Source organism: Lacerta agilis, chromosome 9 (assembly GCF_009819535.1).
Source record: "Lacerta agilis isolate rLacAgi1 chromosome 9, rLacAgi1.pri, whole genome shotgun sequence".
Taxonomy (NCBI): Eukaryota; Metazoa; Chordata; class Lepidosauria; order Squamata; family Lacertidae; genus Lacerta; species Lacerta agilis.
Window position 1 is genome coordinate 74,212,798 of NC_046320.1, and position 18,520 is coordinate 74,231,317.

An 18,520-nucleotide genomic window follows, 5' to 3' on the forward strand; every position below is an offset into this window, starting at 1 on the left:
ACTCTTCCAGCATTCAGCTTCCTTGGCTGTCCAGGAGTCCTGGTCTTCTGAGAAAGGGAGAAAACCCTCCCTGCATCCATTTCCCAAATAAGCATGCGGAGGGGAAGAGGGAAGCAGGAATGGCTGCAGGGGGAGATGACCCCTCCCCTGCCACTGCATCCTGCTCCTCTCAAACATGGCAGAGCTTCATCGCCTTTGGGGGCAGCCTCACTGCATGGCTCTTAAGCGAGATGGAAGACCCCCCCAGCTGCCACCCCTTCCTCCATCGCCAGCAGGACATTCAAGACCAGAGCTGCAAAGGCCTCCATTCACCTGCCTTCCCTCCAGCAGCTGGAAAGGCAGATCATGGCCGGGACACCCAAGGCTCCTCTAGTCCAACCCCCTGCAATGCAGGAATTGTAGCTCAAGACCCGGCCTCTGCTTAGAAACCTCCGAGGAAGGAGAGGCCGCCACCTTCCTTCCTTCCTGATGTTTCGTCGGAATCTCCTTGTAAGTTTTAAGCCAGAGCTCTCCAAACTTTTCACGTTGGCGACACACTTTTTAGACTGACATCATTTTGCAATAGCAAAATGTCAGGTGACAGTCAGGTTAACCAGAGGTTAAACTAACAGATATAAAATTCACTGCTTGTTATTCCCCGAGAGAGAACATTCTTAAAATGATGTATAGGTGGCACCAAACACCAGAAAAGCTATTTAAAATGTATAAAAACAGATCGCCCATATGTTGGAGATGTGAGAAGGAGAAGGGAACTTATATGCATATGTGGTGGCACTGTACAGAGGTTGGCACATTTTGGAATAATATATATGATGAATTGAAGAAATTGTTAAAATGTACTTTTAAGAAAAAGCCAGAAATATTTTTATTAAGCATTGTGCCAAACGAATTGAAAGAAGCAAAAAGAATGTTACTATTGTATGGGATAACGGCAGCCAGAGTTTTAATAGCCAGGAACTGGAAAAATAAGATACTGACTAATATTACAGACTGGCAAAATCTAATGATGGAATATCTACAGCTAGCAAAAGCTACTGGAAGGGTAACAGAACAATCAAAACAAAAAGTCCATAAAGAATGGAAACTGTTTAAGAAGTATATGGAGAATAATGGTATAGGAAACTTTCTATTAGCAGAATTAGACTGAACCAAATAAGATATTAAACCAGAGTAAGTTAAGAGATAAAAAGAAGGGAATAAAAAGCTTATAACTGTGCGAGAAATTTGGGTAAAAATTAATATATACAGCGATGATAATTGGAAGTCCTTTTGTTTGACAAGTATGTTCTAAATTTTGGAAACTGTTGATTTTTTGTGTTGTCTTGTTTTGTTTTTGAAATTTTTTGAAATTTTGTATAATATTTGTTGGATTTGTGAATTGTGTGAATGTCCTTTTGTTTGACAACAAGCATGTTCTAAATTTTGGAAACTATGTTGATTTTTTGTGTTGTCTTGTTTTGTTTTGTTTTTTTGTTTTTTTGAATTTTTTTGTAATTTTGTAGTAATATTTGTTGCATGTGTGAATTGTGTGAATGTTTTTTTAAACAATAAAGTGTTATAATATATTTTAAAAAAACAAACAACAACAACAACAGAGGTTAAACTAACAGCTTTCTTCTGTTTGTGTCTTTTCTGTCCTCTGCAGAAAGGCTCCAAGTCACACACCCCCTGCCCGCCACACTTCTTCCTATCCGTGTGCCCCTCCACCAGAAGCCCGGAGGGTGGCATCACCAGAACAGGCCTTTTCTGCAGTGGCTCCCCATTGAGGGGACGCTCTGCCCAGGGAGACTTGCCTGGCACCAGGCAAAAGCTTTCCCAGTCTAGAGCCAGGCCTGTGACCTTTTAGAAGGGGGAGGTGTTTTTAATGCATTCCCCCCCCACCCTTGGTTTTACTACATCCACAGCCTGGATAGAGGTTTCAACGTTTGATGCTTTGCAGGGTGCAAATATTAAATATTATTTCTTTGTTCGTTCAGCTGCAAGGCCAGATAGAGGGAGTGCCACCAACGTAATAAATACTGCTACAGCAGCCGTCTCTCGCAGGAGGAGCACGATACAAAAGGCTTTTATTAAAAGGTTAAAACAGTCCAATACTGAATTGTGTAAGAAAGGTCGCAGCGTCAAGGCTCAGCTCACAGTGGTTAGAAACGCAGGTGCAGCGCAGGCCGCAAAGGACCCCCCCTGCATCGCCAAAGCCCTTCTGTACGGTGAGTGCCAGAGGCAGCCCCACCCTGGGTTAGGTTTGTGCTTGGCTGAGGTTCGGGGAGAAAGGGGGGGGAGAAAGGGAACACGTAGAAAAAAAGTATAAAAAAACCTTTGTTGTGCAGGTTTGCCGGGTGGCAGTGGGATGGCAGCCCCTCTGACCACAGCCCTCCCTAAATGCACCAGGCTGGACAGGCAAAGGGGGGGAGGGAGTTGCAACCTCACCCCCCCCCCAGTCCAGAGAAGAGGCTCGTGTTGTGTCCAAGGCACAGGCCTGGGGAGGGGGCCAAGGCTCCCCCCGCCCGCATCCCCCCACCCAGCAGACAAGCACAGACAGGAAGCAGCTCCTACAACTAGAAGAAGAAACTCTACCCCCGCCCCCCGTTACACCCCACGCAGGGCACACGGCTCCTGCCACCCCCTCATGCACCCCACCCTCCTATGCAAATCTCCCACCCCCCACTATTCCCTCCCCTCTCAACCTACAGCCACCTGGCTCAGAGAACCCCCCCCCCCCAACACAACAACACCCTGCCACAAAAGCCCAGGTCCAGCCGGCCCCGTGTGGGGTGGGGTCCAGACCAGCCCCGATTCGTAGCAGCTCTGGCGCACCCCCTCCTCCTGCACCCACAAACCTCCCCACCGCCCCAGAATACTGCAAAGGTCAGAGGTAGCGACTGGAGAGGCAGCCGGTTCGGGGCCCGCCTGCTCTGTGGGGCAGGGCAAAGGGCGTAAACGAGAGAGAGAGAGAAGGCATGGCAGCCGTGGCAAGAGGCACAGAGCTGGCAGGAAGGCTGGGGGGGGGTTGTAAACAAGGCAGAGGCCCTCCCCTCGCGGCCGGGAGCCCGGGCGAGAGCCAGGCGGCCCGGCTGATGTCCCCTGGGAGCCCGGGCGGGGTGGGGAGGGGGCTCAGGAGACGTGGCTGGTGTGCTGGGGGCGCCAGAAACACCACTTCCGCCGCGGGTTCTGCTTCTGCAGCATCTCCTCCTCCAGCTGACGCTCTCTCTGCAGGCGCAGGTAGCGGTCCTCCTCCTTCAGGTACCAGATTGGGGGCCAGCGGTGGCGCTCAAAGTGGGCCTGGTTCTCTGGGGGGGGGGGAGAAGAGAGAGACAGGGAGATGGGGCATCCAACACAGACCCCACCACCTCCACAATTCAACACCCCCCAGAAGGGCAGCCCCAGCCCCACCATCCCTTCCCTCATCTAGTGCCCACCCCCCCTGCAATGCAGGAACCACCACTCCAGCCTCCCTGGGCAGAGGAGCTGTGGTTCCCCCGTGCCCAGGGGAACCTGCCCCACACCCTCCTGCCCTACCTGGAGACATGCACTTCATCTCGCGGGGGAAGCGGCGGCAGACGCTGTTGTAGTTGGTGCAGAGATAGTGGAGGCACCAGGCAGCCAACTGGCGGGCATTGTGGAACTGCGGGGGGGGGAGGAGGGCAGCTGTGAGGGGCACAAGAGCAAACGCACGGCCCCCAACCCATCTCCAAAGATCCCTAGACGTGAGAGCCCTGAAGGGACGCCGGAGGTCATCTGGTCCAACCCCCTGAGAGGCAGGACTCGAACCAGCAGCCTGGGAGCACCAGGCTCCAACCAACTGAGCTCCAGGTGTGGTCCGACCGAGGCAGGAGAGAGCGTCTCTTCCCTGGATCCATCCATTATTATCTTGATTTTGAGAATGACTCCCAAGCCACAAAATTCACCATGCCCCCCGGGGGGGTGGGGGGGAGCAGTGCTGTGAATGCAGAAGGCCCAGTCCTGGCAGCAAATACATCGGGGGGGGGGCAACTTCAGACACCCCATGTTCCCAGGAGCAGAATCCAGAAGCCCCCCAGGGCAGACACCCACACCCAGGTCTCTACCCCACCAAGGCTGGGTCTCGTTCCATCTTCACTGCAGCTGCGACTACTAAAGGGCTTCAGCTCTCAGGAACCCCCGAATGGATTGGCAACTTGCAATTTGTTATTAAAAAACACGCAGAGTTTAGCAACTGTGATCTCTTTCGGGTCCCCTCCAATTCTGCACTTCTGGGGTTCCAAAGGATTCCCTCTCCGCAATCCAACGCGACATTTGATTTCTCCTAATGGCCTCAAGAACTTTACCAGCCTAACACTGTGCTGTTTTTTTCCCCGGGGGAGGGAGAGAGTTCCCTTAATTCTGTCGTATTCATTTGTTTAATTTACTTCGATAACAACAATCCTACTAATTAGAGAGGGAGCTTGTGGGGGCCGATGAATACCTGCGTCATCTCCAGGTAGAGGATCACCTGGGCGTCAATCTCCACCTTCTGCAGGCTGGCATGAACCAGCTCATCCACTGCGTACTGCTCTGGGGAGAAGACCAAGAAAGGGCCTCAGACTGGGAGAGGCAGCCTCACCCCCAAGAAAACACAGGAACGCACTCTGTGTGCGCTCAGGGGCTCCACTGCCGCTCCCCAGAACCCACCCAGGCATTCCCAGACAGGACTCAAAAGGCAGCACATTCTCCCTGTGAAAAAGGTCCCTGGGCTCCTGTCCTCTCTTCCCCGCTACCTAGGAATGCACTCTGTGTGCGCTCAGAGGCTCCATCGCTGCTCCCCAGAACCCACCCAGGCATTCCCAGACAGGACTCAAAAGGCAGCACATTCTCCCTGTGAAAAGGGTCCCTGTGCTCCTGTCCTCTCTTCCCCGCTACCTAGGAATGCACTCTGTGTGCGCTCAGAGGCTCCATCGCTGCTCCCCAGAACCCACCCAGGCATTCCCAGACAGGACTCAAAAGACAGCACATTCTCCCTGTGAAAAAGGTCCCTGGGCTCCTGTCCTCTCTTCCCCGCTACCTAGGAATGCACTCTGTGTGCGCTCAGAGGCTCCATCGCTGCTCCCCAGAACCCACCCAGGCATTCCCAGACAGGACTCAAAAGACAGCACATTCTCCCTGTGAAAAAGGTCCCTGGGCTCCTGTCCTCTCTTCCCCGCTCCCAGGAATGCACTCTGTGTGCGCTCAGAGGCTCCATCGCTGCTCCCCAGAACCCACCCGGGCATTCCCAGACAGGACTCAAAAGACAGCACATTCTCCCTGTGAAAAAGGTCCCTGGGCTCCTGTCCTCTCTTCCCCGCTACCTAGGAATGCACTCTGTGTGCGCTCAGAGGCTCCATCGCTGCTCCCCAGAACCCACCCAGGCATTCCCAGACAGGACTCAAAAGACAGCACATTCTCCCTGTGAAAAAGGTCCCTGGGCTCCTGTCCTCTCTTCCCCGCTCCCAGGAATGCACTCTGTGTGCGCTCAGAGGCTCCATCGCTGCTCCCCAGAACCCACCCGGGCATTCCCAGACAGGACTCAAAAGACAGCACATTCTCCCTGTGAAAAAGGTCCCTGGGCTCCTGTCCTCTCTTCCCCGCTACCTAGGAATGCACTCTGTGTGCGCTCAGAGGCTCCATCGCTGCTCCCCAGAACCCACCCAGGCATTCCCAGACAGGACTCAAAAGACAGCACATTCTCCCTGTGAAAAAGGTCCCTGGGCTCCTGTCCTCTCTTCCCCGCTCCCAGGAATGCACTCTGTGTGCGCTCAGAGGCTCCATCGCTGCTCCCCAGAACCCACCCGGGCATTCCACACTGGGCAAGCAAGAAAGAGGCCCCTGCTTCCATTTCCTCTCTTCCCCACCCCACCCCCAGCGCTGCTTCCCGAGAGGTTAATGCCCCCACCCACCCACCCACCCGCTGCTGGCCAGCCATCAAGGCTCGGGGACTCATTGATCCCAGGGACGCTGCGTCCCCAACAAACAGCCTCATTATCTTATCGGCAGCTTACATAAGAGGCCTCCAGGCAGGAGGCAGCGGCCAGATGGGGGAGCGGGGGGGGGAGGAGCCTCTCCTCCTCCTCCCCCCCCCCCGCATCCGGGTCCAGCCCAGCCAAGGACTCACCGGTCAGGGCCTGCAGGCGGGTCAGGCAGAGGCGGTTGGTCAGCACCAGAAGCTCCATGGCGTCCAGGTCTGGCGTGGGGACAAAGAGGCCCGTGTAGAGGAACTCCAGCACAGCCCGCAAGCAGGCGCAGTTGGTGCCCGGCAAGGAGACCTGGGGGGGGGGGGAGAGGCAGAAGGGTCTCTGGAGGAGCTGCCTTGGCCTAGCCCCCTACCTACCCTCCGGCTTGGGCCTTTGACCCATAGATCTCAAGCAGGCGTCTTCGCCATGCAAGACCAGCTCTGCACATATAAGAACTGGAGGGGTGGCACCCGGAACTCCCTGCCACTTGAGATCAAGCAGGCGCCTCCAGGGCACTCTTTTTTGGAGCTAAACATTCTGGTTTAGAAGACAAGCCTACCCAGATGCCGAGAGAGTCCCTGTGAGATGTAATGTTATTATTTTAGCTTTGCAAAAGTCTCACTTTCTCGTTCTACCTTTTTTGCTTTTTTGTTTCGTTTTACAATCAAGCGGTGTATAAACTTCATGAAAAGAAAATAATTAAGCCTCTGCTCTCCTGTTGCCCCCAATCCTGGGGGCAAAGTCACGCAAACCCCACCAACCCAACACTTTCCCTCGCTACCCCCCAGTTGCCCCCCTTTACAATTAGCTGGGGGGGAGGCTGAACCCACCCCCTCCCCAAAGGGGAAGAAAAGAGCCTCCGAAGCCCAGACAAGACGGAAGCAAGACCAATTTGGGGAGGCTGGGGGGGGGGGCAGGGTGGCGCCAGCAGGGCCTTGGCTCGTGAGCCCCGTGACCCTTTCTTTTCGAGATGCCCGATTTATCTCAGGCCCTGGAAGCCGGCAGCTCCTGGCTGGGGGAGCACATTCCAGTAGCCAGCTGGCTTTCCTGCTGCCAAAGGGGTCGGGAGTGGGAGGGAAGGAGGCCTGGGCCCAGCTTTGGGGTCGCTGAGCATGGGATGGGGGTCAGGACTCGCCCCAGGAAAGAGAAGGCACCAAGAGGAGGGAGAATGGAGTTTTGCACCAGCTCAGGCCACTTGCATGGAGCTTCCCAAAGGAGCTCTGACAAAGGGACGGGGCGAGACTTGCACCTTCCGGAAGGGGCCCCCCCCCCAACCCTTAGCCATTGCAGCCACAGGAGAGCCGAGGAACAGAGATCACTGCATCGGCTCAGGTGCAAGAGGTCAGCTTGCTCCGGCCCCCCCCCTGCCCCCAGAACCATGCCAGCTGGTCTTTTGGGGAACAAGGCGCTCCGTGTGGGCTGGATCAGGAAGCTGCAGTCCGGGCAGGATGCTGCAGAGCAATTGCTGGCCAGAGCAACGTCAGGTCACTCCAGGGCACCTGTGCGCAGAGATCTGCCCTCCTTGCCAATCTGCTTCCCGGCCAAGTCCAAAGCGATAATCTCGGCATATAAAGGAAGACTGGGACCCGTTTACCCGTGAGATCGTCTTTCCCCACATCTGCCCCCTTAGATCGGTGGAACTGGCACTTTTACAGGTGCCACACAATATCCCCACTGCATCTGTGAGAACATTTAGTGTGGCAACACAAACAATTTGGAGCTCCCGGCCTGTTGATATCAGGCTTCGCTTTCGGCTTTGGCCTGCTTATTTAGACCAGCCTATCCAGATGTTTAGAAAGTTTGCAGGAGTTTTAATTGGTTTCTGTCTGGTTTTAACTGTCCGCATATTTATGGCTGTCAATCTTTTAGTGATAATTTAAGGTTTTTTTACAGGTGGGTAGCTGTGTTGGTCTGCCATAGTCAAAACAAAATAAAAATTTCTTTCCAGTAGCACCTTAGAGACCAACTAAGTCAAAACAAAATAAAAATTTCTTTGCTACTGGAAAGAAATTTTTATTTTGTTAAGTTTTTTTGTAAACCACTTATCATTCCCCCCCTACAATCAAGCAGCATATAAGTTTCCTGAAATAAAATAAATAAACAAGCTGTTTCGAAGCTTTGGTTTTCCTCCTCTCCCCTCCACGCTCCTTCCTCTTTGTGTGTCGTGTTTCACTGGTTATCAGCCTGCAGGGACGGACTCTTGTTCTGACGGTACGGAAGCTGCTCGGGGAGCCTTGGGAGCTGAAGCGCGGACGATACCCAAAAATGGCCTCGGAAATCCCCCACCCCAAGGATGCCCAGCCAGCGGCCTCCCTGAAGGCTCAAACCCCCACCCCAAGAGGGGCCCCCACCCAGTGCCCTTTCCAGGCCTCCCCGCTGCCCCCCAGTCCTCACCTCCGCCGCGCAGCTCTCCCGGAAGGTGCTCCCAAACATGGCGACCATGAAGTCACAGCCGGCCAGGAGAAGGGGCTTGTGGGCCGGCACCAACCCGTCGTCGACCACAAACACGACATCTGGCAGCAGGGAAGAGAAATCGGGCCGTCAGGGGGGGCCTTCCTCTCGGAGAGTTGGGAAGGGACCCCCCGGGAGTCACGGCTAAAGAACCCCCCGGCAGATGGCCCTCCAACCTTGGCTGAGAAACCTCCAACCAAGGAAAGCCCATCTCCACTGTCACACAGCTCTGATCCTCCGAAGGTTCCTCCTAACATTCGATCGGCCATGGATTTGGGGTCCCCCGCTCTGGAGCGGCAGAAAGCAAGCTTGCTCCATCTTCCATGGGGCACCGATTCAGATATTTGACAGTGGCTTGCTCCCCCGTCTGCCCTGGGACCCGTGACAGATTTACGTATAAGCTAAACAAGCTCTAGCCTAGGGCCCCCCTCTCTTGGGGACCCCCCAAAAAATTAAAGGGAAAAAACCTGGATGTACATTTCCACAATATAAGATAAAAAACAAATAAAATAAAGCCTACATACAGAGACAGTGTTTTGTGTTGTGTCGGCTCCTATGATGTAAATCATGGGCCCCGCCTGCTAGCCTGCTCCCTCAAATATCCCTGGCTCTTAACTGTATTTCAGTTCAACAACTACTTTGATAAAAATACATATTTTGTTATGTGCAAATGGCTTCCATAGATACCTATTAGGTCCATAAATATATACCATATATTCAACCAAAAACAGCGACAATTTGTTGTAGACAGCTGGACATATAAAGGGGCCCGTTACCTTCAGGAGCTGAGGGCTGCAGCAAACCTGAATCCAGCCCTGCCTGGGACAGCCCTTCATGGCTGTAACAGCCGTCACGTGACTTGCCAATGTCGGGGGTTAGATTGGATGACCCCCAGGGGTCCCACTCCACAATTCTGCAATTCTCTCCTCTGGGTTAAGCGCCCCCCCCCCCAATGCCTCCAGCGCTCCTCCCCAGAGACTAGCCTCCCTTCCCCTCATCCCTTCATGCCCAGCTGAGCCCCCTTGCCCCCTCCTCTACCTGCAAACGTCCCCTTGCTCAGGCACTCCTTGATCCGGTTGGCGCGACGGACGTGGAAGGCCTTGGTGATCTCCCGGTTCATGAAGCTCTCCTTGTTGAGGATGTTGGCCACCATCATGCGCAGGTCAAACACCTCCAGCAGCTCGGCGATGGCCGCCACCTGCATCAGGTCGGCGCCGTGCTGCGCCAGCTGCCCCGTGTACAGGTACTCCAGCACCACGCAGAAAGGCCCCGCCTGCACCTGCCCGTCCAGGTAGACGGCCGCCATGGGCTTCTCGCGATGCGTGATGGGGTCGCGCACCGCCTCCTGGCGCAGGCTGACGAAGCCCCGGCCCCAGCCGGCCAGCGCCCGCGGTGCCTGCCCCAAGCGCAGGGGGTCGTCGCTCTGCGAGGCCCGGAGAGAAGCTGCGGCCGCCGAGCCACACTGGATGTCGGCATCCAAGCTCCTAGTCCTCGCCGCCGGTTCCTTGGCCCCCGCGGCCTCGGCGGCGGGAGAGTCCAGGGCAAAGAGGTCGTAGAACTTGGAGCAGGACGTGGCCAGGTAGACGCGGTGGGCAAAGACGCGGTGGCCCCCCTGCAGGCAGAAGACCACGTCGGCGCACAGCGGCTGGCGGAAGAGGGCGTCGGGGCCCCGGCCCTCTCCGGGCGCCGGCTCGGGGATGTGGATGACGGGCGGGGGAGGCTTGGGGGGCAGGAAGGGCGCCTGCAGGAGGGGGCGCTGCACCTTCCTCAGGTGGGACTTCCAGAACTGCAGGTGCCGGCGAGAGACGAGGGCGGCGCGGATGGCGTTGTCAAAGACGTCCTTGATGCCAAACTGAGCCACCATGCTGGTCTCGTAGTAGGGGATGCCCAGCTCCTTCGCCACCTCGTGCCCACACTCGGGGGGAAGGATGTCCGACGGTTTAATGGGCCTGGGGGGGGCAAGGAGAGGTAAGGGCAGGGGGTGAGGGGGGTCAGGACAAAAGGATGCCAGGCAGAGACGGGGGAAGCGCCAAATCTTACTCAGTTTTTACATTTCTAGGCCACCTTTTCCCCCCAAGGGGGTGTGCATGGTTCTCCCCCTCCCCATTTGTCCTCAGAGCAACCACCACCCTGCAGGGATTCGAACCCTCGTCCAACTCTAACCGTCACCCTGCACAATTATTCTAGGGGACAAGGCAGGGCAGGGGCAGACCTATATTTCGGGGGCCCTGAAGCTTGAACTGTCGTGGGGACGAGGTCTGGGAAGCCCCTGCCATCATCTTCAATGGGGTTGTTCCATGACAGACCACTACCCTTTTAAAGAAATGCTACTATTGCTTTTCAGATTTTGATTCAAAGTGCTGTCCTGGATTATCTCACATGTGTGAGTAAAAGCTTCCTATGCCCCATAGTTTTCAAGTTATGGGGGCGGGGATGAAAATCAGGGAAACGTTATATATGTACATGCTGGACTTAATTAAAGTAAAATTGTTAAGCCATGTGAACTAAACACTTCTGGAATTAATGGCTCTGAAGCTTAAACTTCCTTATTTTCCTAGCAGACCCACCCCTGGGGGGCATCTCTGACCAGACCCCCAAGAACGGGGGCTCTCGTTTGGCACTCAGCCCCGAGAGCATCATGGGGGGGGGGTGTCGTGGTGCCCCTACTTGGCCAGCGGTCGGCGAGCGCGGTTCACAGCCTCCAGGTCAGCGTAGCGCAGGTCCAGCTGGCAGCCGACCAGCACGATGGGGGTGCGGGGGCAGAAGTGCTTGATCTCGGGGTACCACATGCTCGTCACGTGTCGCAAGGAGTTGGGGTTGGCCAGGGAGAAGCACAGCACCACCACGTCCGACCTGCGGGGGGAGAAGGCGGGCGGGTGAAGGCCCCCCCCCCACCGCTGAGCCCCGTGACAACACGGCTCAAGGGCCAGAGAGCCAGGACTCAGCAGGATAAGGGGCAGAGAAGGGGTCCAGCCCGCCTGGCACATCACCCAGGGTGCCCGCTTCCAGCTGGTCTGGCCGGGAGACCAGATCCAAAGAGAATCCGAGTTGGAAGGGACCTCGAGAGTTTGCAATGCAGGAATCTTTTGCCCACAGTGGGGCTCCGACCCACGAGCCGGAGATTCAGAGCCTCAGGCTCCACCAACGGAGCTGTCCGAAGAACAACAAGGCCAGGTGGCCCAGCCAACTTGCAGCTGCCAGCCTGAGCCAGGGAGCCCAAGGGTGAAAATCCCCAGAAAGTGGAGAAGGGGGTCTTTCTCTACACCTGGGGAAGGAGGTTGCCTTGCGAGAAAGAGGCCCCAGTCTCTGGGACAGATGTGAAATAGGAGATGGCCTTCCCCCCCCCCACACACACACCCCGCTTCAAGAATTTTGGAAGGCTCAGCAGCCAAGTTGTGAACATGGAGAACGTGAGTCGGAGGCAGCAGGACACCAGGCCGGGTTCCAGGGCCAGAAGAGGCCTGGCAGAGAACGGGGGGGGGGGGGGGTTAAACACCAACCCCCCCCCCCCAAGCCCAACCCAGGAAGGCCAAAGGACAGCGCAACCTGCCTGGAAGTGGAACACACAGGACATACGAAGGGAGGGGAAGGGGCCTTCCTTTCCAGGCCTCTTTCAGGGATGCTTCCCGTTGCAATTCCTGCATTGCATGGGGTTGGGATAGATGACCCTTGGGGGTCCCTTCCAATTCTATGATTCCATGCAAGCAATCACAACCACACCCAGCCAGCCCCCTCGGACCCTTCCCCAAGAGGGCTGCAAGACCCTCCTTCCCCAGACCCCTGCCTGCCACCCCCAGGCTGCAAATCTTGCTGCTCATGCCTGGCTCCCCGTCCCCACCTGCCCTCAGATGAAGTGGGGGGGGGGGGGAGAGAAAGAGAAGCCCAAGAGAGGGACAAAGGGAGCCCAGTCACAGGGAGGGTGCCATGCCCACGGACCCCGCTCTCTCTGCCCAACCCCTCCTGCAAGGGAGACCAGCTGCAGCAGATGCAGGGCTCAGCCTGGAGCACGTGCTTGGCATGGCGAAGGTCCCAGGTGGGAGGAGGCTGGAATCAGGCAGCCCTCTGTTTGGGCTCCACCTCCCGTGGGTCACCCTATCTCCTGCCCTCACAGTCCCAGGGGGCACAGAGGGCACAGACCTGTTCCCTCCCTCCCACCCACTCCAGATAAAGCTGTCGCCCTGGAGGACTGCTGCCAGTCAGAGTAGGAGGGACAGAGCTAAACAAGGAATGTGGCAGGCTCTCTTACATCGGAGCTTTCGCTGCAACCCCTACATTGTGTGGGGTTGGTCTAGATGAGCCTTGGGGGGGGGGTTCCCTTCCAACCCGGCCATTCTAGGCTCTCACGAGACTTGTCCCTGCCCACCTGGGGAGCCGCCATCCCCCCCCCTTTGCCTCACCTGCCATAGGCAAAGCGCCGGTCTTTGTGGTGGTCCCCAAAGGTGTCCCAGAGCCGCAGCGAGATGCTGACCTCGTCCACCACGTCCCTCGAGCGCTCCAGCACCTATGGGGGGGCATGGGGGGGCGAGGAAGAGAGACAGGTGGGTGGGGGGTCCATCACAAAGGAAGTGGCGGGAATGGAGGGGAGAAGGGAAAGGTGCTCCCTCGCCACCCTTCCTCCCTCACCTCCTGGCACACTCGGTACTGGTCGATGGCCCAGACGGTGGGCACGTGGGTGGCGAGCAGCTGGTACTGGGTGAGCGTGGCATTGCAGGCCCTGGCGCAGATGAGGCGGGTCTTGCCCACGGCGTTGTCGCCCACCACCACGCACTTGATAGTCTCGACGTTGGGGCGCTCATAGTCCAGGTCCAGATCCATGGGGCTGCAGCTGAGAAAGGCAGAGGGGAGGGGGGGGCAGGCGGGTGCCCGTCAGGTGCAGCAGCCCGGAGGACAAAGACCCGCGCGGCGGCGACGCCCCGTCCCGTCGGGAGAGGACGGCGGGGCGAGCGGGGGTCCCCGCGGCAGGCAGGAAGGGCGGCCAGTTCCCTACCCCCAGCACCCCCCCCCCAAATAAGCCCCCGACGGCGGCAGGGCGGGGTCGTGGGGCGCTCCGGGACCCCCGACCCCCTGCCCGGTCCTTCCCCCTCGGCTCACCGGCGCCGCCCGGCTCGCCTTCGGCTTCAGGGCCCCCGGGGCGGAGGGCGAGGCGCGGCCCGCCGTCGGGCTGCCCGTCCGGGGGCGTCTCCTCCGGGGCCCCATCCCATCCCTGGCGCCGCTGCTGCTGCTGCCGCCGGCCGAGGGCGATCGGGAGGCGGCCTGCTGGGCGTCGCTCTCCTCCCGCCGCCCGTCTGCCCGCGCCCCGCTTCCGACGGCCCGTTATCCCCGCGCCCGGGCGGCGCCGCCCCCTCCTTCGCCGGCCACGCCCCCCTCGCCCCGACCCCGCAGACACGTCCCGCGGCCACGCCCACCCCGGCCGAGCCCCGCCCCGCCGCGCTCAGCCAATGGCGAGACGGCGCCGCCCCCTCCGCCCGGACAAAGGAGGCGGCGGGGAGCCTCGAGCGCCGCAGCGACGCCCGGCCACGCCCACCCCTCCCTCCCGCCACGTGACCCCCCCTAGCCACGCCCACTGCCTCTTAGAAGCGTCAGCGGAGCTCTCTCGCCCTGCGGGAGGGGAGGTGCGCTCTGCACATGCTCTTGGGCACGCCCGCCTGTCCGCCGCGGGAAAGCTCTCCCTGTGCTGCTGCTGCTGCTGCTCCCTATTCCTATTCTTATTATTACTATTAATTATTATTATTTAAATGCATGCGCCGCACTTCGCCTGAAGATCACAGGGCGATTTGCGGCAAATCCTCTTCCCGTTTGCTTCCTGCCCGCGAATTCTTGACTTGCTACGGAGGCTGCGAATGCGTTTATATTTATTTGGGCGTTTATATTTCCAGAGTGGCTGGGGAGACCCGGCCAGATGGGCGGGGTATAAATAATAAATTATTATTATTATTATTATTAAGGAGGGGTGCCACAGCGAGGGAGACGAGCGATTGCCCCCCCAAGGGGAACTTCATGGCTGAGGGGGCGGGATTCGAAACCTGGTCTCTCGCGGGTCCTACTCAGGCCCTCGAACCCAGAGCTTTCCAAACGGTGTGTGGCGATGCGTTAGTGTGTCGGCAGCAGTGTGTCAGGGCACGAAAAGGGTTCTTTTAACCTCCGGTTTGCTAGGAAAACTGAATTACTGTGGCATGTCTAAAAAGCTTGTCACCACCATGAAAAGTCTCTGCTCTAACCACTAGGCCACACTGACTTTGCATGCAGTCAATCTCAGGTTTACAAGGGTTTACATAGTGGCTTGCTTGGCTTTCCTCTTCCCGCTCCAGCAATGTGGGGGTTAAATGATATTTTACCATTTATTTTTAATGCCAGTCTCAACTATGGGGCCGGGGCCCACTTTGCCCAGCTGGGCCGCCACCCCAACCTCCTGGCCGTCCGGTCATCCTAGACTTTGAGTTGAGCGACTCTAGTGTGCCGCGAGATGTTGCCTGGTGTGCCGTGGGAAAAATTGATTATAAAAAATTAATTATAAAATACTTTCTTTGTGTTTATTTGATTCCTATTCAAGAGAATTACTTTATATATAGTCAATATAGGCACAGAGTTAAATTTTTTAACATTTTCTAGTGGTGGTGTGCCTCGTGATTTTTTTCATGAAACAAGCGTGCCTTTGCCCAAAAAAGGTTGAAAAACACTGGCTGAGAGTGCTGCCTGCGTCTCTCTTAGTGAGCAGCCTCTGAGGAAGTGGCCTCCCGAGCCCAGGGGTTCCCCAAGTGGGGCAGGGGATTCCCCAGGGGGTGCCAAGAAGAATCAAGGGGGCAGCGGGGGGGGGCACCGGAGGTGGAAAAGCTGGTCTCGCCAAATCAAAGCCATTGGTTTGGTTGAATTAATTAAACGCAACTGTTTCGATTGGATTTTGAAGACGCGTGCAATGAATTGTCGCTGTTTGGAATGTTCTTGTGCGCCTGTGCAAACCTCTCTTCTGAATGCTGCTCTGTGCAGGCTAGGGGGCACTGGGATGGGTTTGTGGATCCAAGGGGGCAGGCGCCAAACTTCTCTTGTGGGGCCCAATGCCAAGACCCGTCTCTTCCTCCCGAAGGAGCCCAAGCGAGGCTCTTCTCTTGCTCCCCAGAACCTCCTTGGCCTGCTGCGCTGAGCCTCCTCCTCCTCCCAGTTTGCGCTGCGACTCGGACTTTGCCTTCTCCCTGGGCGTTGCCAGGATTCCTCCCTCGCTTCCTTGGCCCCGCCAGGCTATCCAGAGGGGCAGGGAGAGAAAGAGCTCCCTCCTTTGTTTGTGCAAGCAAAATGGCGCCTGGAGCACCTGCTGGTGGGGGGGGGGGCGGGCGGTGTCTTGCCTCTGAGCAGGGGGGGGGGGCGGAATCGCTCAGGCCACCTGCCCCACTTCCTGCTTTGGGGTCTGGAAGCAGAAACACGCTTTGAAGAGGGCCTGTGGGGAAAGGTTCCTTCCCTCGGCTGGGGCGCTTTGTTCTCGGTGCCACAGCAAAATGCGCCCTCCTTTGTGACAAAGCGCTGCTGGGAGGAATTTGTGAGAAGGGAGAAGCGGGGGGGGGGGCCCTGATCCTTAGAAGTGGGGCAGGCGATGGATGAGGCCTCTCTGCCCACTCCCCACCCCCCTGCCCACAGCTCACGGGGCTGGAAGGCCCTTTTGCAGTCCAGCCCCAGACAAGCGCAAGGGGGGGAGCAGGGCTGGCAGTTTGGGGGAGAAGAAAGGGGGGGGGAATTGTGGTGGGGGAGCAGAGCCACTTTGCAGCCTGGAGCAGCAGCCCTGCCTGGTCAGCAGGAGAGTCTGCAGCACGTTTGCAGCAGGACAATGCAAAAGCTGCCAGCGCAGCACAGCAGCTGCCCCCCCCCCGTTCCCCATGTACTGGGTGCGCTGGGGGAGGAGAGCTCCCTCCAGCAGTCCTGCATTGCGCTATATCAGGGGTCGGCAAAGTTTCTATGGCTTGGGCTGGTTCACAGTCCCGCAGACGCCTGAGTGGGTGGCGGGGGTCCATGGGCCGGTTAGGCGTCAGGTTGCCGACTCCTGCTCTATCTCCCAGCAGAAGCCCTGTTGGCCTCCACAGTGTGAGGCAGAGGGTAGCTAACCGTGACCCCACAGGACGCTGCTTGGCCCCCAAACAAACCTTTGCTCTGCCTTTGGCCCTTCGGGGTTCATAGAATCATAGATTTGGATGAGACCCCGAGGGTCATCCAGTCCAACCCCCTGCAATGCAGGAATGTTTTGCCCAACGGGGGACTCGAACCCACAGCCCTGAGATGAAGAGTCTCCTGCTCTCCCCGCCAAGCTGTCCAGGCAGAGGATGCTGTTTCTCCACCTCGCCTGGAGATGCTGCCATTGGGGACTGAAGGCAAGAGCAGGTCCAAAGCAGGACATCGGTCAGCCACTGATTGGTCCGGACCCCGCTGTGCGCTGGCTCGACTCTGGCCGGCAGCCGTCAATGCAGGTCACCCCACATCCCTGGCTCTTCTTGGGTGCTGCCTCTCCACAGGCAAGGCAAAGGCCTGCAAGGCAGGGAGCCCGTCTTCCAAGACTCGCAGCCAAGGATCCGGCAAGCCGGGGAGGGGTCTTTCGCTTCCCTTCCACCCACCCAGGGTAAGAGGGATGGCTGGCCCTCGGTCCTCTCCAGACAGGGACCTGGCGTAGTGGTCATCTCCATCGCAAAGTTGACTCCATGTAGCATCAATGTCAGCACCATTCTGAAGCCTCGGGCGAAACAATACTTCCACACACGCCCAAGCAAGTCAGTATCTCCGGGGCGTCCTGTTTCCTTTGGATCAGGGTGCGAGGCAGAGTTCAGGAAGGAGGCAAAGGGGTTGTTTGTGAATATAGGAGCAGAGTGGGGGCTCCTCCGCCCTCGCCCAGCACGTCCTCTGCACTGACTTTGACCCTTGTATCCCATTTCAGACAAATGCACCCCATTTAAAATATAATTTCAGTAGCAAAAAAGCAACAAGATAGCTGTTTTATCTTCCTTCCCTGTCCTTCCTCACAAGGCCTCAGGGAGGGTTGCAGCTCAGGGGACCCTTCTGCCAATTTGAACACCGGAGAGGACCTGTAGGGAAGGAGGTGGCCTTTGCAATATTTGGGCATTTCATATTGCGCCCGGAAACAAATTGCCAAGCAGTGCAGCTCTTTTGAAACAAGTTATGTGTGGCTGCTGCATTTTGGACCGGCTGATGTTCCTGAGGTGTCTTCAAGAGCAGCCCCATATAGAGAGTTTTGCAATAAAGGCCGCTTTGAGGTCTTATAGAATTGTGGAGTCGGAAGGGACCCCCGTGGGTCATCTAGTCCAACCCCCTGCAATGCAGGAATCAAAGCTCAGCAAATCCCTGGCTCTTGGCCACCCACCCTCTGAAATGGATCCAGAGAATCAATTTCCCCCAAGCAGGACTGAAGCTGGACTGCCACCTCTGAACCACCTTCCCCCCCCAAGGGCAAGATACGTTTTGACCCAAGGAGGTCATCCTAAGGAGGGTACATACCACACACCCCCTTCTAAGTGGAGGGGGCCTCCCCTTCCTCATTCCCTGAGCCTACCCAGCCAATGCCCTTTGCCAGCTAAGGTGGGCATGGGGCAGGGGGTCAGCAAGACTTCTCCAAGCAGCTTGTCCACATCCTCAGACTAACTGCAGGGGGTTGGACTAGATGACCCTTGGGTGTCCTTCCAAATCTAGATTCTATGAACTCTTAACTCTCTCTCCCTACCCCCCCCCCCAAATTCCAGCTGCCATCTCTTTCCCCAGCCCCCTGCAGAGCTCTCTTTGGCCTCTGTCAGCCTGCCTGGTCAGGAAAATATCCGCAGCAATTTAAGGGTCAGCAATTCTTTTGTCAAATGCCTGCGTCTCATTTGTCAAAGCCAGAATGAAATCCGTTCACAATAACCAGATAGCTAAACAGTTAAAAATAAAAATAAAAAGACTCATTCAGATGCAAAGCCAAAAGAAAGGCAAGACATTCAGGAATGAGCTCTATTTAAAAATAAATAGCTTGGAGCACATTTTTGGTAGGTGCATCCAGGACATCAGGAAACCTTATTTGGGGACCACATTTAGCTTATGAGCCACTTCCTGATCATTCCTGGAGTTGGAAGGGAATCATAGAATCATAAGGTTGGAAGGGACCC

At 56.9% G+C, this 18,520-nt stretch overlaps 2 protein-coding genes across 2 annotated transcripts; one reads left to right on the plus strand and one right to left on the minus strand.

Moving 5' to 3' along the window:
* Positions 1 to 3,093: 3,093 nt before the first annotated feature.
* On the minus strand, positions 3,094 to 13,208 carry LOC117053439 (rho-related BTB domain-containing protein 2-like). The gene is made up of 9 exons (XM_033161157.1): positions 13,017 to 13,208; positions 12,791 to 12,894; positions 11,061 to 11,246; positions 9,432 to 10,342; positions 8,337 to 8,455; positions 6,104 to 6,254; positions 4,442 to 4,530; positions 3,517 to 3,622; positions 3,094 to 3,287 (listed from the first exon to the last, which is right to left on the minus strand). The coding sequence occupies exons 1-9, from the start codon at positions 13,206 to 13,208 to the stop codon at positions 3,112 to 3,114; spliced, it is 2,034 nt and encodes a 677-aa protein (XP_033017048.1). The 3' UTR covers positions 3,094 to 3,111.
* LOC117052635 (translation initiation factor IF-2-like) lies at positions 13,207 to 13,937 on the plus strand. The gene is made up of 2 exons (XM_033159604.1): positions 13,207 to 13,355; positions 13,406 to 13,937. The coding sequence occupies exons 1-2, from the start codon at positions 13,207 to 13,209 to the stop codon at positions 13,935 to 13,937; spliced, it is 681 nt and encodes a 226-aa protein (XP_033015495.1).
* The last annotated feature ends 4,583 nt before the right edge of the window (positions 13,938 to 18,520 follow it).

What these genes read in the sequence shown, in the direction of transcription:
- LOC117053439 (XM_033161157.1), bottom strand. Translation starts at nt 13,208, where the DNA reads ATGGATCTGGACCTGGACTATGAGCGCCCCAACGTCGAGACTATCAAG. An exon ending in CGGCGCTTTGCCTATGGCAG is followed by an intron (nt 11,247 to 12,790) that starts GTGAGGCAAAGG and finishes CTCCCCCCGCAG; the next exon opens with GTCGGACGTGGTGGTGCTGT. An exon ending in CCGCCTGCAGGCCCTGACCG is followed by an intron (nt 4,531 to 6,103) that starts GTGAGTCCTTGG and finishes TCTTCTCCCCAG; the next exon opens with AGCAGTACGCAGTGGATGAG.
- LOC117052635 (XM_033159604.1), top strand. Translation starts at nt 13,207, where the DNA reads ATGGGGCTGCAGCTGAGAAAGGCAGAGGGGAGGGGGGGGCAGGCGGGT. An exon ending in AGCGGGGGTCCCCGCGGCAG is followed by an intron (nt 13,356 to 13,405) that starts GCAGGAAGGGCG and finishes CCCCCAAATAAG; the next exon opens with CCCCCGACGGCGGCAGGGCG.